Here is a 16,417-nt window from a genome sequence, read left to right on the forward strand (position 1 = left end):
CTCCCATGCTCACATGTGGTGTCTTCCTTGTACCCGTATGCGGTAAGACGGGTTCCCTCTGTGTTATCACTTCGTCCATGTGCCAGTTCCTCCCTCCAGCAGGACACGAGCTCCAAGCTCCTCTTCATAGTTAGCTCTGTGTCTTCAGCCAATCCTTGGGGTCTGGCTCCTAAACGTGTCTACTGAACAAGTGAAGAGATGCCTGTGACCAGTTTGCATAGTATGGCAGGACCATCATCCAACATTAGACCTAGAATGACAGATGGAATTCACTCATTACATTTGCTTAAATCTCAGGTTTCTCATGTCTAAAATACAGATGGGGTTTATAATACTTCCTTCAGGGACAGATTGCAAACCTCACATGGAATACTGCATTATTAATTGATTACAGAATCTATTCTGAGCCCTTATTCTGAGCAGGCTCAGACTGAAGGGGCTTTGGAATAAAATATTAAAAGAATACATTCTTAGGCCGGGCGCAGTGGCTCACGCCTGTAATCCTACCACTTTGGGAGGCCGAGGCAGGTGGATCACCATCAGGGGTTCGAGATCAGCCTGGCCAACATGGAGAAACCCTGTCTCTACTGAAAATATAAAAATTAGCCGGGTGTGCTGGCATGCACCTGTAATCCCAGCTAGTCGGGAAGCTGAGGCAGGAGAATCACTTGAACCCTGGAGGCAGAGGTTACAATGAGCCGAGACCCACCATTGCACTCCAGCCTGGGTAACAAAACCAAAAACTCCATCTCAAAAAAAAAAACAGAGAGAAAAAAAGAATATATTCTTTTCCCCAAATCAGTCAAATTATGTAAAAAAAGAGTGTAAACCACTCTTTAAATATCCATTATTACATTAATATAACTTCATTAAAATGCACACATGTTGCTTCCATCTCGGGTGCATGGAGAACAAACCAAGGACCAGATTTTATTTCTCTTTATCAATCTCCGGAAGACTACTTGGTTCACTCTCACTACCACTAGCCACTAAGAGCTGTCTCTGCTTTAACCTTGCCCTCTGAATCCCTTCCATAAAAGCACAGAGGTGCACTGGATTCCAGCAGGCCTTACCCAGGTAAAAATGGAGGCTGTGCCCACAGAGAACATCACATAATCTTAGTTCAACTTTACTTTAATATAGTTTCTGGAAAAAAAGGAAACACAAAAAAATGCAGGGTATACCACCTCATTAGGATGGTTACTATTGAAAAAACAGAAAATAACAAGTGTTGGTGAGGATGTGAAGAAATCAGAACCCTTGTGCACTGTTGGTATATGAAATAGTACAGCCACTGTGGAAAATAGTATGGAGGTTCCTCAAGAAATGAGATATAGAATTACCTTGTGATTCAGCAATTCCACTTCTGGAGATATATTCAAAACAGGGTCTGGAAGAGATATACATGCATTCATGTTTATAGCTGCATTATTCATAATAACCAAAATACAGTAGCAACCCAAGTGTCTATAGTGGAATAGATAAGCAAAATGTGGTATACACATACAATGAAATTGTATTCAGCCTTAAAAATGGAGAACATTCTGCAATATGCTACAACATGAATGAATCTCGTGGACATTACGCTAAGTGAAATAAGTCAGTCACAGGAAGATAAATACTTACATGAGGTACTTAGAGTAGTCAGAATCACAGACACAGACAGAATGGTGATGGCCAGGGAATGGAGGGAGGAGGAAGTGGGAAGTTATTGTTTAATGGGCTTAGAGTTTCAGCTTTACAAGATGCCAAGGGTTCTGGAGGTGGCTGTACAACACTATGAGTGTATTAGGTACCACTGCATTGTACACTTAAAAATGGTTAAGGTAGTAACTTTTTTTGTTATGAGTATTTTACTGCAGTTAAAGAAAATGGGAGAGGCTGGGCGGAGTGGCTCACGCCTGTAATCCCAGCACTTTGGGAGGCCGAGGCGGACAGATCACCAGAGGTCAGGAGTTTGAGACTAGCCTGGCCAACATGGTGAAACCCTGTCTTTACTAAAAAAACAAAATCAGCCAAGCATGGTGGCATGCGCCTATAATCCCAGCTACTCAGGAGGCTGAGGCAGGAGAATCGCTTGAACCGAGGAGACAGAGGTTGCAGTGAGCTGAGGTCGTACCATTGCACTCCAGCCTGGGTGACAGAGTGAGACTCTGTCTAAAAAAAAAAAAAAAAAAGAGAAAAAAATGCAGGGTTCTGTTGCTTGAATGAGGTCCTTTTAAAGCCAGAAACAGGGAAGGAAATGCTGAGTCAGCGGATGCTCGTCTTGAGGGCTGTGCTTTTATTTTTGGCATTTGAATTTGCCAACCCACTAGTCCTATAGACATATAGATAGATAGATAGATAGATAGATAGATAGATAGATAGATAGATAGATAGGATAGATAGATAGATAGATAGATAGATAGATAGATAGATAGATAGATAGAATTTGACCTTTCTGGTCTTAGAGCTTGAAATTTACTTTTGTTTTATCTGAGTTCCTTCCTCAGGAAAGGACCACCAGCCCTCTCGAAAAGTAAGAAAGAACTGAAACTTATCAGATCACCCCAGGTCATCTCAACCAGATAGTAAGATGCCAGTCCAGTCCGCTTATTCAACATGATTGCTTCCTTATCCCTCCCTAGTTCCTCTTTTTCCACACAGTGTTATATTTCTTCCCTGCTGCTACATAAGCCCCTAATTTTAGTCAGTCAGGGAGATGGATTTGAAACTGAGCTCCTATCTCCTCTGCTGCAGCACCTGATTAAAAGATTCTTCTCTGGCAATAATCGTGCTCTCAGTGATTGGCTTTCTGTGTGGAGAGCAGCAGGACTTAGACCGAACTCCTGGTGTCTTGGTAACAAATTGGGCTGATTTGAGGGCTGTGGAGCTAAGAGACTGTGAATCCCCAAAGCTGAGGCAAAGGGTTTGGCCATGGAGATCTGAGAAACTCCATGAAAAGGGTTCAAAGTAAGGAAGAAAACATTGCTGTCCTGAAGAAATGGTTTCAGGAGCCCACAGCCATGAGGCCAAATAAATCACAAAAAAGAGCAGGGAGGAATAATGCTCAGATGATGGCAGATCCCATATTTTAATGACGTCACAGAAGGCAGGACACAACGGGAGAGGAATATTAGAGAAGGAGGATGGTTGCGGGTGGTATTAACTAAAAGATTTGCAACTCTGCAACCTGTAAATGAATCAGAGGGTGGAGTTAGCCTATAAATTAAGGAGTGGGGTGCACTGGAATTTGGTCATATTGGCGTAAACAAAGAGACGCTTTATTTACCCCAAAAGAAAGCTCATGAGAAAATACAAATTTAAGTTAGATTATTCCCATTAAACCAGAAACTGCCTAGCGAAGCACTCCACGTAGCATTTGTAAATACAATGACACCTAGATATAATCCAATCCACGACTTACCTGCATGGATGTGCTATAAGGGAAATGTGTGTTTCTAAGAACAATGGTACCGATGTCATTCCTAGTCAACCAGTGTCAGTGACAAAGCAGTTTAAGCTCAGCAACTCTAGAACCAGCAGGGGAAGAAGTGAGCTCGCCCACTGCGTCACACCCTCCTGAAAACTACAGTGACCCCCAACATCAGAAGCCAGAGGCCTTCCCTTATGATCATAGGCACTAGGAAATCTGAATTTAAGTGAGCTTGGTTATCAATTGGCCCATACATTCGAGCAAATGTATTGTTTTACCGTGTCTTGTTATGCCTGCAAAACAGAAAAATGCTCCAACATCTGCCAGAGTTATGGAGAGCCAGAGCAAGATCATATATGTAAAATGCAGAAAAACATGGATTTCACATTTGACATAATATAATCATCTTTGAACTTCCCTCTTTCATTAGCTCCTAGGATAAACTGTGCTAATTCTGTTCATTCACTTATTAACTTGTTTATTCAATTAGCATTTGTGGAGTGTCCACTTGTGCCAGTTACTCTTCAAGGTCCTAGGGATACATAGAGCAGTGAACAAAATAGAAAAAAATCTCTCTTCCTAATGTAGCTTACCTTTTGACTCACCATCCTTCCATTCACTTTGTTATTTCATTTCCTTTTCTTCAATTAAACATATTTGCTACATGGCCAGGCGAGGTGGCTCACACTTGTAATCCCAGCATTTTGGGAGGCCAAGGTGGGCAGATTGTTTGAACCCAGGAGTTTGAGACCAGCCTGGGCAACATGGCAAAACCCTGTCTCTACAAAAAATATAAAAATTAGCTGGGTATGGTGGCGGGCACCTATAGTCCCAGGTACTTGGGAGGCTGAGGTGAGAGGATCGCTTGAGCCTGAAAGGTAGAGGCTGAAGTGAGTCAGGTGGTGGCACTACACTATAGCCTGGGCAGCAGAGCAAGACCCTGTCTCAATATATATACGTGTGTGTGTGTGTGTGTATTTGCAACATGCCAGGACCTATATTAAGCATCTACTGTCTGTTAGCTCATTTAATACTCTGAAAGGCCTTGTAAGAATGACACTTCTTCACTGCACATTAGAAGAAATGCAGGGCAGAAACGTGGCACAGCTAGCCTCAAGCTTCTTAGCAAGTGCCGCAGCCCTTAATTTGGAGCCAGAGTCTGTTTTTCTTTGCTAAGTCTTCTTTCCGCTCTTTAGCTTTTTTCTCTAATGTCACATCTTTAATGTTTTGCTAATACAAACCCATGTGTGTTCTCCAAGAATCTACTCACTTTAATTATGCACTTAACCTTTAGGCAGGAGGCCTCAAAATCCTTTGCTCTGGCTGTCACCAGAGATCCAGCCCAAGACATTGTCCTTCTAATAAAGACCCATAAACCCCACAGGATCCCCAAGGACCTGAGTCATCTGGCCCCGCCTCTTCCTGCAGCCTTATCTGCTGCCACCATATTCTGGCCCAGCTTGCCAGTCTGCCTGGCTTCTCAGTGTCATCTGGGTATGTCTTGCTCCCATCTGCTGTTTACCTTGTACTCTTCATGGCTTCGGGGGGCACAGCCTTGCAGAGCCCCCCTTCCTGCTGGCCAGCTTGTGTTCACCTATCAGAGGTTAACTCAGAGACCTCAGGTGTCTGCCCCCCACCCTGCAGTCTCATTCAGAGTCCTCTGTTATATTCCTGCAGGACTGGTGAGCGACCTTCCTTGCAGTTATTGGTTTGTAATTACGTTTGCATGATTTCATATCCACCTCTTCTAGTTGATCTTAAGGTTCCTTGAGAAACGAGGTCCTACCTCTTTTCCTTAACATGTGTGTTTTCAGTACCTGGTGCAATGTATGAGACTCCTGGCTACAAACAGACACAATGTGTGCTCAGGGACGGTTTGATTTGCCAGAGGCACACCCCACCATCACTTCAAACTCGACCACACTGAAGTTATTTTGCACAGATGCAGACACTGCCCCAGACTTGTCTACTTTCTGGACGACATTAGAGACTTTAATGTACTTTATCCTGATTCAGTCTCCCATTGGATGAAGTAACATACTCTGTCAAATCATTTTGCTCCTGTCTCAGCCTCCCCCATCTGACAGGTACAGCACTGAGAGGCTAAGCTTGAATTACTTCTGATGAGCATCTCTATAGCTTTGTCGTCTCCAAGATTGGCTTTGCAACAATCCTAAAACACTTGTGTGTTCCTTACAGGACCCTCATTGAACCAGGCCAGATATTTATTTAAATATTTAGAATTATTTTTGGCTGGGCTGTAAACCTATAGTTATACACACCTATGCAGGCATCTTCCCGTGTCAGGTGGTGTCTCATTTCTTTATCTAGAGGTAATTAGTGCAAGAGAAAAAAATGAAGTTTGGAAAAAAACACTTAAAAAGTGATTATGCCATATAAAGAGGGAAAGGTTTTTAAGAAACGATTATGGTATGAGAGGACCATGGATAGCTCAGTATACAATGAAGGGGCTCAGAGGGTGGAAGGCGGGCGAGGGATGAGAGATCACCGAATGAGAAAACAATGTACACGATTACAGCGACGCCTGCGCTAACGCCTAGACTTTATGCAGTGTATCCATGTAACAAAACTGCAGTGGTACCTCAGAAATCTGCACAAAATCTACATAATAATGATGGAGGCCGGGCGCGGTGGCTCACACCTGTAATTCCAGCACTCTGGGAGGCCGAGGCCCGCACTCACCTGAGGTCACGAGTTCAAGACTAGCCTGACCAAAATGGTGAAATCCCCGTCTCTACTAAAAAATACAAAAATTAGCCGGACATGGTGGCGGCGCCTGTAATCCCGGCTACTCGGGAGGCTGAGGCTGGAGAATCGCTTGAACCCGGGAGGCGGAGGCTGTAGTGAGCCGAGATCTTGCCATTGCACTCCAGCCTGGGCGACAAAGTGAAACTCCCTCTCAAAAAACAAAAACAAAAACAAAAACAACCCAAAAAAAAGATGGAAGGAAGGAGGGAATGTAGCAATTCTCCAAATCTACTGACAGTGAAAATAGGAGATGACGAGGGATTCCAGTTAGAAATGCCCAGTTTCCCGGGTGTGTGTGTGGCGGGGGTGGGGGGAACCATAACGTTAATTTGACCCCCGACGTTGGGAGCGCCTGAGTGGTGGCTTTTCACCGGGTGTGGCTCGTCTGAGCTCTTGAACTGAGGCCAGCGGACACCACCCACCGGCGCCTGCTTTCCCGCGGCGTGGGCTCCTCCCCCGTGCAGACCGCGAGGGGAGACGGTGCGGGCGGCCGGGAGCGCAGCCACCCGGGGAGGCGGGCCATGGCCTCGGGGCCGCCCGGGGAGCGGCTGCGCGAGGAGGCGCGGTGCCCGGTGTGCCTGGATTTCCTGCAGGAGCCGGTCAGCGTGGACTGCGGCCACAGCTTCTGCCTCAGGTGCATCTCCGAGTTCTGCGAGAAGTCGGACGTCGCGCAGGGCGGTGTCTACGCCTGTCCGCAGTGCCGGGGCCCCTTCCGGCCCGCGGGCTTCCGCCCCAACCGGCAGCTGGCGGGCCTGGTGGACAGCGTGCGGCGGCTGGGGCTGGGCGCGGGGCCCGGGGCGCGGCGCTGCGCGCGGCACGGCGAGGAGCTGAGCCGCTTCTGCGAGGAGGACCAGGCGGCGCTGTGCTGGGTGTGCGACGCCGGCCCGGACCACAGGACGCACCGCACGGCGCCGCTGCAGGAGGCCGCCGGCCGCTACCAGGTGAGGCGCCCCCCGGCGGGGGCTGCGGGCGCTGCGGGACCGGGAAGCGGGCGACCGTCCGGAGCGGAGCCGCCAAGGCCACCCGTCTCCTGAGCGGCTCCCACGGCCGCTCCCCGCGCCGTCCCCGCCGCCCACGCGGCTCACTCAGTGTGGGTCTCCTTGCCTTGGCTGGGGTAACCCCCTTTGCGACACACAACCGTTATTTTACACCGTGCGCTCCTCCCTCGAGCACTCTCCTGTCCTCGAACTCGCGCTGGGCTGGATTTTCCCGGTGCGGATAGTCTGGTCCCTCAGCTGGGCTCCGGTCGGGAGGGCTGTGGTCCAGTTCATTCTTGGTAACTACTGTACATCTATATCGTAAACTTGCCGTAATAGTTCTCATTTGTGCAGTGCTTTGCTTTTGCACAGTGTTTATGTTAAATGAGTGTTGTCACCAAAGCAACCCACGGGTTTGGGCGTTGTTAGGAAGAGTGTCCAGCTGGGCACGGGTTCCGATCCCTCCAAAGCTCAGGCGCCTTTGCCTCCTGAAGTAGGAGAGGGTGGCCCGCGGGTGGCTCTCCATCAGCAGGGATTTGGGGACTTAGGATTCGAACATCCTCAATGAAGAGGTGCTTCATTTGGAGTGTAGCCCGGGAAGCTTAAAAGAGAAAGAAGAAAAACAAAATGGAAGTATTTGGCCCCCAACGTGGCATCTGTGAAATTTCGTGTAGAATTCTTCCTACTGGTGCCCTTCAAAAGTTCTTGGGTGTTTTCTGAACACACTTTAATCCCAGCATGTAGAACAACTGCCAGCACAGAGGAGGTCTAAGTCGTCTTTAATCTACTGACATATTTAACCAAAGGACTATCAGTCGTGCTGTAGTGCATTGCAAATACTAGCTTTCTTAAAATTTTTATTTATTTATTTTGTTTTTTTAAATTAAGGTTTAGGATATTTTCCCCTTCCCTCTGGACCTACCAATATCTCTCTTGGTATGTCTTCTTGATTTTCATTGTCATTGGCGAGATGTAGGTACTAGGTAATTTCTAGTTAAACTTTTCTGCTATGTTCTTGCCTTTTTTTAAAAAAAAAAAAAAGTCCAGAAAGTACCATACAGAGGATTGGTAGTGTAATATTTCTTTTTTTCTTTTTTCCTTTTCTTTCTTTTTTTTTTTTGAGATGGGGTCTAGCTCTGTAGCTCAGGCTGGAGTGCAGTGGTGTGATCTCGGCTCATTGCAACCTCTGCCTCCCGGGTCCTGGTTCAAACAGTTCTCCTGCCTCAACCTTCTGATTACAGATAGGTACACGGCACCACGCCCGGCTAATTTTTGTATTTTTAGTAGAGACGGGGGTTTCACCGTGTTGGCCAGCCTGGTCTTGAACTACTGACCTTGTGATCTACCCTCCTTGACCTCCCAAAGTGCTGGTGTTACAGGCAGCCCAGCCTCTAGGGTAATATTTCTAAAGGTGTTCTCTGTATTTCCAGTAGTTCTTCAGTTAAATACCAAATAAATATTATCTAAACTCCTGAGCCTGTCAGTGATAGCTTTCTAGGGCCCTAAGTTATGTTTTCATAGCTCTTGTCTTAACTAGCCAGGAAACCCAGCAAATTTAGCCGAATCACTGTTTTCCTAACTGTGCCACATCTCCTTGCTTTTGCTGACAGTTTCTTTGGCCTGAGGGAGCTTTTCTCTATCTACAAGTGTCAAAGTGCTTTCTCTATCTACAAGTGTCAAAGTGTTTGTTCTTTGTAAACACCAAAACAAATGCCACTTTCCCCACTGGGTCAAATGGTATCATGAATTCTACTGTTATTTTATGTATAACAATTATAATATTCTCCTTTTAAAAACAATTGATGTGTATGTGGGATTTATTAAGTAACTTTGAGAATAGAATTTTTTAATTAAAATCCTGTTTATGTATGTATCTTTGTGGGTATTTTCTGTAAATAAAATACACATATTTACCTTTAGTGAGGACCCTATCATTGAAGGAAGATTTAGTTCTCGTATTTTTACTCATTGTAAGGTTTACAACATATTGTATTTTTTCATATAAAATATGATAACCTCCTAAGTTCCTTCTGACCTAATAATACTAATACTACAATAATAAACCCATGCTTTATCATAAAGTAATCAATAACTTCAAGAAGTTGAAATATAGAGAGATATAATAGCATCACTCTTCATCCAAATACCAATAGATGACATTTCGTCTAATATTCTCATTTACATCAGCCCAGTTTTAATATATTCATTACCAGCACTTTTTTTTCAAAATTAATGCTGTTTTGTAAAATATATTTATTTATTGGACATTATCATTGTATTTCTTGTCATTAAACATTCTGTAACATCCTATTTTAATTCTATCCAGTTAATATAATTTTTTTCTCCCCTATCTTTAATGTTTTAGTTAAGTTATGCTATTGTATATAACAATGCAGTGAGCATACTTTTAGATAACTATTTGATTGTATCTGGTATTGAAATACATTTAAGGAGCTTGTATATATTACATTACACCAGCCTGGGCAATATAGTAAGACCCCATCTCTACAGAAAACAAAATTAGCTGAGTGTGCCTTGAGTACTAGCTGCTTGGGAGCTGAGGTAGGAGGACCATTTGAGCCCAGGAGTTTGAGGCTGCAGTGAGCCATGATCGCATCACTGAACAACAACCTGAGTGACAGAGCGAGACCCTGACACACATTTATGTTTAGTTTTTAATGATATTGAACATTTTTTATGTGCTTTCAAGAGATGGTTTAAATTGATCTTTGTATTTCCTCACACATCTGCATGATGTTAGGTACTGAGTGAGAGCATCTGTAACAGCTTTGAAATATCTTCCCAAACAGGTAAAGCTTCAGATGGCTCTGGAACTTGTGAGGAAAGAGCTGGAGGATGCCTTGACTCAGGAGGCCAGTGTGGGGAAAAAGACTGTCATTTGGAAGGTAAGACCGTGTTGGGGCTTTAGGAGGCTTGCCTGTTTGAAGGATCCAGATTCGGGTCAGTAATTCTTCCACCATCTTCCATTCTCCAGCACTTTTTTTCCATCTCCATATATGCCCAAGAACACCTCAGAGCCATCCTGGGTCATCCCTGTACCCTCAAATGATATGGTTCATTTTTGTTCTTTTTGTCTCCGTTGCCGTCACCCAATCCAAATTACAATTAAATAGCTTTGCTAGCTTGATCTTACTGTAAAACCCACTGCTGTATCCCTGTCGCCTAGAATAGCATCTTATACTGTCACTACTGGTTTGAAAATATTTGTTAGGTGAATGAAATAATGAATATTTCACAACTTTGTAACAGAAGAAGTACAGCCCAAAGTGATCATCTTATATTCAGGGAAATAATCCGAACGTTCAGCCTTTTTTGATCATCTGTACATACACATATTCCATTTTTTTATACCTCACTAGCTCTTTTTATTCCATGTTTCATTCATGCACATGCATGTGAACATGTGTATACGCACACACACACAGTGATTTGTACACACACACAGTGATTCTCACACACACACACACACACACACACACAGATTCTCAACCTGAGGCGATACCCACACCCCCCTAGATACATTTTGCAATTTCTGGAGATGATATTTTTAGTTGTCACAACTGAGGAAGGGTGGGTACAGTGCACCTGTCATCTAGTAGAGACAGGAATGCAGCTTCACACCCTGTAGTCCACAGGACAGTTCCCATATCCTATGAGAAAAAATGATCTGTTCAAGATGTCAATAGTGTCAAGATTGAGAAACTATATATAGAAACTGTGTGTATAGTTCTATATATTCATGTAATATATTATGTAATATGATATATAATAGGTTATACTCTACAGAATATTCCTATTCTTTCTCCTTTTCCAAATAACCCTTCTTTTCTGATGACTGTATATATTTATAATTATTTCCTTCTTGTTTTCTTTGAAAATTTAGTCTTATACTCTATCTTTACACAGATATTACATAAAGACTTTTTAAACTACATTTTTCTATATTTACTACATTACTAGATTACTATATATATACACATAGGGATAGGAAAAGATAACATTTATCCCAGAAGAAAGATGTACATTAAGGCCAGGCATGGTGGCTCACAACTGTAATCCCAGCACACTGGGAGGCTGAGGCAGGTGGATCATCTGAGGTCGGGAGTTCAAGACCAGCCTGACCAACATGGAGAAACCCCGTCTCTACTAAAAATACAAAAAAAAAAAAAAAATGAGCCAGGCGTGGTGGCGCATGCCTATAATCCCAGCTACTCAGGAGGCTGAGGCAGGAGAATTGCTTGAACCCAGGAGGCAGAGGTTGCGGTGAGCTGAGATCGCGCACATTGCACTCCAGCCTGGGCAACAAGAGTGAAACTCTGTCTCAAAAAAAAAAAAAGGAAAAAAGAAAAGAAAAATGTACATTATAGGTAAATAATTTAGATAGTGATAGGAAAGGATAAAAGTTATCAATATTAAATAATATTGATGTTAATAACTTTAGTACCTAACGTTACTCAGATGTGTGAAGAAATATTTAAACTTATTAACGTTGATACTGACAAACTTGTTCATCAATATTATTAATGAATATTTTTAAACTAGTAGTGACAGTATAAGATGCAACTCTAGATGATAGGGATATAGCCGTGGGTTTTGCAGGAAGAGCAAGCTAGTAAAGCATAGTTTGGATTGGGTAGTGGCAATCGAGATAAAAAGAGCAAGAACAAAGCTTTACAATATTAAATAATGTTCGTTATTTGCCTATAATGTACATAGTGATAGGATGTACATTATTTAATATTGTAATATTGATGGATAATTTTTGTTCTTTTCAGGCTGAAATACAAGTCTATTGTTTTCAATCCTGGCCTGACCGTAGATCTATAAAATCAGAATGCCCATATCGGAGAGCTGAGTTCCTGCATGTTTTAAACCCTCTACTGATTATTCTTAAGTAGGGATGATACTGAGATCCCTGTTCTAAGCCAAGTAAACTTGCATGATCTTTACCATCAAGAATGTATCCATGTGAGCCAAATGCAGCAAGCATATTTTTGGTCACAAGGTATTCTAAATACTACAAAACAACCTTTCCTGTTTCTCTATCTGCAGATATAGTTGTGCTCAAGAGGGTGGTGTGAAAGGAAGATGAATTGCAGGCAAATCGCTTCCCACCACACCCCCCTTCATGCCCCAGGTATGACTCAACTCTTTTCTAGTGGCTGGGTTATTTGCCCCACCCACGACAGCACAGCCTCTGATATGAAGAGAGCTTCTCCTATTTACATGAGTTACACCTTTCAGGAATCAGTGTATGGAATTCAGACTTGCCTGATTTCAGAAAGAAGATGAAGTTTTCTGAATCTGGTGATTTAGAAAATGGTAGAAGGAGGTAGAGTTGGAAAATGGAAGGAAGGAGTTAAGTCTTAGGGGATATTTAGTTTAAAAAGGTGATAGCTTATGCCTTTTAGTCAAAACAAGAAGTTACCACGTTTAAAAACAGGCAGATAGACTGGGCACAGTGGCTCACGCCTGTAATCCCAGCACTTTGGGAGGCCGAGGTGGGCCAATCATGAGGTCAGGAGTTTGAGACCAGCCTGACCAACATGGTGAAACCCTGTCTCTACTGAAAATACAAAAATTAGCTGGGCATGGTGGTGTGTGCCTGTAATCCCAGTTACTTGGGAGGCTGAGACAGGAGAATCACTTGAACCCAGGAGGAGGAGATTGTAGTGAGCTAAGATTGTGCCACTGCACTCCAGCCTGGGTGACAGAGCAAGACTCTGTCTCAAAAAAAAGATTAAAAAAAACCAGGCAAATGACTTCACCTACAAAGCAGTGTAACAGTGTAACAAAACTCCATTTGTACCTCATGAATATCTACAAAAAAGAAAACAAATCGATAAAACAGGACAGAGAATGGGAGGTACAGGTACTTTGAGGGAGTGATTTGCCTCTCGTACTCAGCTTAAAGTTAGTTTCCAATATACTTATCTCGAGAGAAGAAAATCTAGAAACTAAGCCTGGGATGAAGTATGTTCCTTCGGTCTATTCAGAAACTGGAGACGCGAGATTCGGGTAGAAATCGGGGTTAATTCCCTGACGTGAACTCTGAACTCAGTGGCCTGAGCATTACTTAGTTGTTTCTTGGCTTTGTAGAGAACGTTAGACCTATGGTTGTTGGTTGTGTTCACTGTTACCGTATTGTGAAACAGCGTGCATATTTTCTCATCTCTCAGCCTGTTCTTATTCAAACAATTCTAGGTCTCTAACATTTCTTCATAATTCGGTTGTTTCTAGTGGTTCTAGTGACTAATCGACTAGTAAATAGTAACCTGTTGTGTGACTGCTCTATGCCGATCACTGTTCTTGTAGTTTAATAGATATTCAGCCGTAATCCACATACTCTTCTTTTTCCCCACATTTTTTAAGAGATGGAGTCTTGCTGAAGTGCAGTGGTGCAATCAAAGCTTACTGCAGCCTCGAGCTCTTAGACTCAAGTAATCCTCCCACCTCAGCCTTGTGGGTAGCTGGGACTACAGGGCTTACCACCATGCCCGGTCAGTTCATTTAATGTTTTTAGAGATGGGGTCACGTTTTGCTTTGTTACCCGGGCTGGTCTTGAACTCCTGACCTCAAGCAATCCTCTTGCCTCAACCTCCCCAGAACCTCACATTTTGTATATGGTACTGAAACTTCAATATAAAAGTGCCTTGCCCCCAAGCCTGTGGCAAAATGGGAACTCCAGTCCAACAGTGTTTTTTAAACTTAGTTTGAAAACTCTCCTGGGCTACGTCTTATACGAATGGACCCCAGTCTGTGCATGTTGTTAGAATGCAGCCAGTCAGTCCACAGAGTTATGGATCCCAGGGAAGTCTGGACATTGCCTTCTCCAGCACTGTCCTGTACTTGGCTGCAGGAGGCCGAGCGCTGATGATGTGATCCACTGTGTCACCTCAGGAGAAAGTGGAAATGCAGAGGCAGCGCTTCAGGTTGGAGTTTGAGAAGCATCGTGGCTTTCTGGCCCAGGAGGAGCAACTGCAGCTAAGGCGGCTGGAGGCGGAGGAGCGAGCGACGCTGCAGAGACTGCGGGAGAGCAAGAGCCGGCTGGTCCAGCAGAGCAAGGCCCTGAAGGAGCTGGCAGATGAGCTGCAGGAGAGGTGCCAGCGCCAGGCCCTGGGTCTGCTGGAGGTGAGACCGGGTGCCAGAAAAGCAGGCAGGTGTGAGACTGAGGTGACAGGGACTAGTACAGTGGCTTTCAGAGACAAACACTTTGGCGTTTATGTTCTTTAGGAAAAGGGCACCCTCGAATTGACTTAGAAGGCAGCTTAAACACCCTAGAATTTACTCAGATGCCATTCCTGGCATCAGAATCATGAGATTCTAGAGAATCATATAGTTTGAGTCTGGCATGGTGGCACTTGCCTGTAGTCCCAGTTATTAGGGAGGCTGAGATAGGAGGATTGCTTGGGCCAAGGAAATTGAGACCAGCCTGGGCAACATAGCAAGACCCTGTCTCAAAAAACAAACAGACAAACAGCATATGGTTCGTTTTAAGGACTAAAGAATTTTTAAAATTAAAATTAATGATTTCTGAAAATTTAAACAGCTAGGAAAAGGACAGGCTACACTCTGCTGGCTGAGAAGTAATTCCTAAAACCTCAGAGTCAGTTTGCGGTTTGTCCATGATGGCATCGCTGTTTTTCAGGGATGGCTAACCCAGAAAGTCTGCATAACACATTTTAGTGTCACTGGCCAGAAGGATGAATAATGATTTAAATTGTCCAGTTGAAATTGTTATATTGGATTGTAACGCAAACATTGATTTCCTGGCCCACATTGCGTGCCCGTTCCAGGCATGGTGAGGAGGGATTACGTGGACTCCCGTGCAGCTTCCTCCCAGTCTATTTGGGATTAGAGAACAGAAAGATGAATAACATTGAAAGGGAATCTTTGTTTTTAATCCTCTGTGAAGACATCATATCCCAAGTGAACAGGGAAAGCCAGAGCTGTTGATGGATCCGTGTTTTCTGGATAGAACCAATGGCAACAGAAATTTATCTGGGCCAACTTCTATCTCCTCCCCAATGACTCACTCAGGGGATTCTAAACTAAGTGATTCATGTTCTCATTTAACAGCTGACCCACAGATTCTACCTTTTCTGACTCAGTTCTAGACACTGAAATTGCCATGAATATTAATAATCATATTAACTCTCTGTATAATATTTGCAAGTACAGTTACTAAACAGTACTGATTACGAGGCAGAGGACCATGAAATGAATTTGTAAAACCATTTGTCTCATTTTATCTTATATATGTTAAATTTATATTTTATTATTATTGCTGTGCTCATTTCCTTGTTAGCAAACTAAGAGTAAGAAGGAATTTTCCAAATAGCAGACAGCAAAACACAAGAACTTTGACAGTTTCTTTTCTTTTCTTTTTTTTTTTTTTTGAGACGGAGTCTCACTCTGTTGCCCAGGCTGGAGTGCAGTATGCAGTGGTACGATCTTGGCTCACTGCAACCTCTGCCTCCTTGGCTCAAGCGATTCTCCTGCCTCAGCCTCCTGAGTAGCTGGGATTACAGGCAAGTGCCACGGCACCTGGCTAATTTTTTTTTTTTTTTTTTTTTGCATTTTTAGTAGAGATGGGGTTTCGCCATGTTGGCCAGGCTGGTCTTGAACTCCTAACCTTAGGTCATCCGCCCACCTCGGTCTCCCAAAGTGCTGGGATTACAGGTGTGAGCCCCTGTGCCCGGCTTGACAATTTCAACAACAGTATTGCTCTGCCCACCTAGGCCTCCCAAAGTGCTGGGATGGTAGGCATGAGCCACCCCGCCCGGCATGGGAGGGTATATTCTTAAATAAGGTATCTTATCTATCTACTTTTTTATGAGGGTAGGATATCACTCTGTCACTCAGGCTGGAGTGCAGTGGCTCAATCATAGCTCACTGCAGCCTCAGTCTCCTAGGATCAGGCGATCCTTGTGCCTCAGCCTCCCGAGTAGCAGGGATTAAAGGTGTGCACCACCATGCCCAGGTAATTAAAAAAAAATTTTTAGTAGAGATGAGACTTCATTGTGTTGCCCTGGCTGTATATTTTTATACTTTCCTTTCTTCCCCGGTACTAATAAGCTACATTTTACCCCCGAAGGCCAAGACTGAAACCTGACGTTCCCATACAGGGTAAAGCAAAGTATTTCCCTGCTTTTATGCCATCAAAACTTATCTGACTGGCGGCTGTTTTTAAGGGGAGAGGGGAAATGTATCCCAAATACAATTATTAATATAA

The 16,417-nt window shown here is 43.8% G+C and overlaps 1 protein-coding gene and 1 long non-coding RNA gene across 3 annotated transcripts in view; one reads left to right on the forward strand and one right to left on the reverse strand.

The window, feature by feature from the left end:
• LOC103880232 lies at positions 1–6,665 on the reverse strand. Its single transcript, XR_002519358.2, has 4 exons — positions 6,607–6,665; positions 5,698–5,742; positions 1,344–1,390; positions 1–250 (listed from the first exon to the last, which is right to left on the reverse strand). It is a non-coding gene; the product is annotated as an uncharacterized LOC103880232 (long non-coding RNA).
• The window catches only part of TRIM58 (tripartite motif containing 58), a 22,789-nt gene continuing 13,019 nt past the window's right edge, over positions 6,648–16,417 (forward strand). Inside the window, exons 1-3 of one of the 2 annotated variants that reach the window (XM_003893646.5) lie at positions 6,650–7,125; positions 9,972–10,067; positions 14,083–14,313. In XM_003893646.5, coding sequence (XP_003893695.1) covers positions 6,706–7,125; positions 9,972–10,067; positions 14,083–14,313 — 747 coding nt within the window. In that variant the 5' untranslated portion in view covers positions 6,650–6,705. Of the gene's footprint in view, positions 7,126–9,971; positions 10,068–14,082; positions 14,314–16,417 lie in introns of both variants that reach the window. The other variant, XM_009195550.3, reaches the window with a different exon arrangement.

Source organism: Papio anubis, chromosome 1 (genome assembly GCF_008728515.1).
Source record: "Papio anubis isolate 15944 chromosome 1, Panubis1.0, whole genome shotgun sequence".
In the NCBI taxonomy this organism is placed as follows: domain Eukaryota; kingdom Metazoa; phylum Chordata; class Mammalia; order Primates; family Cercopithecidae; genus Papio; species Papio anubis.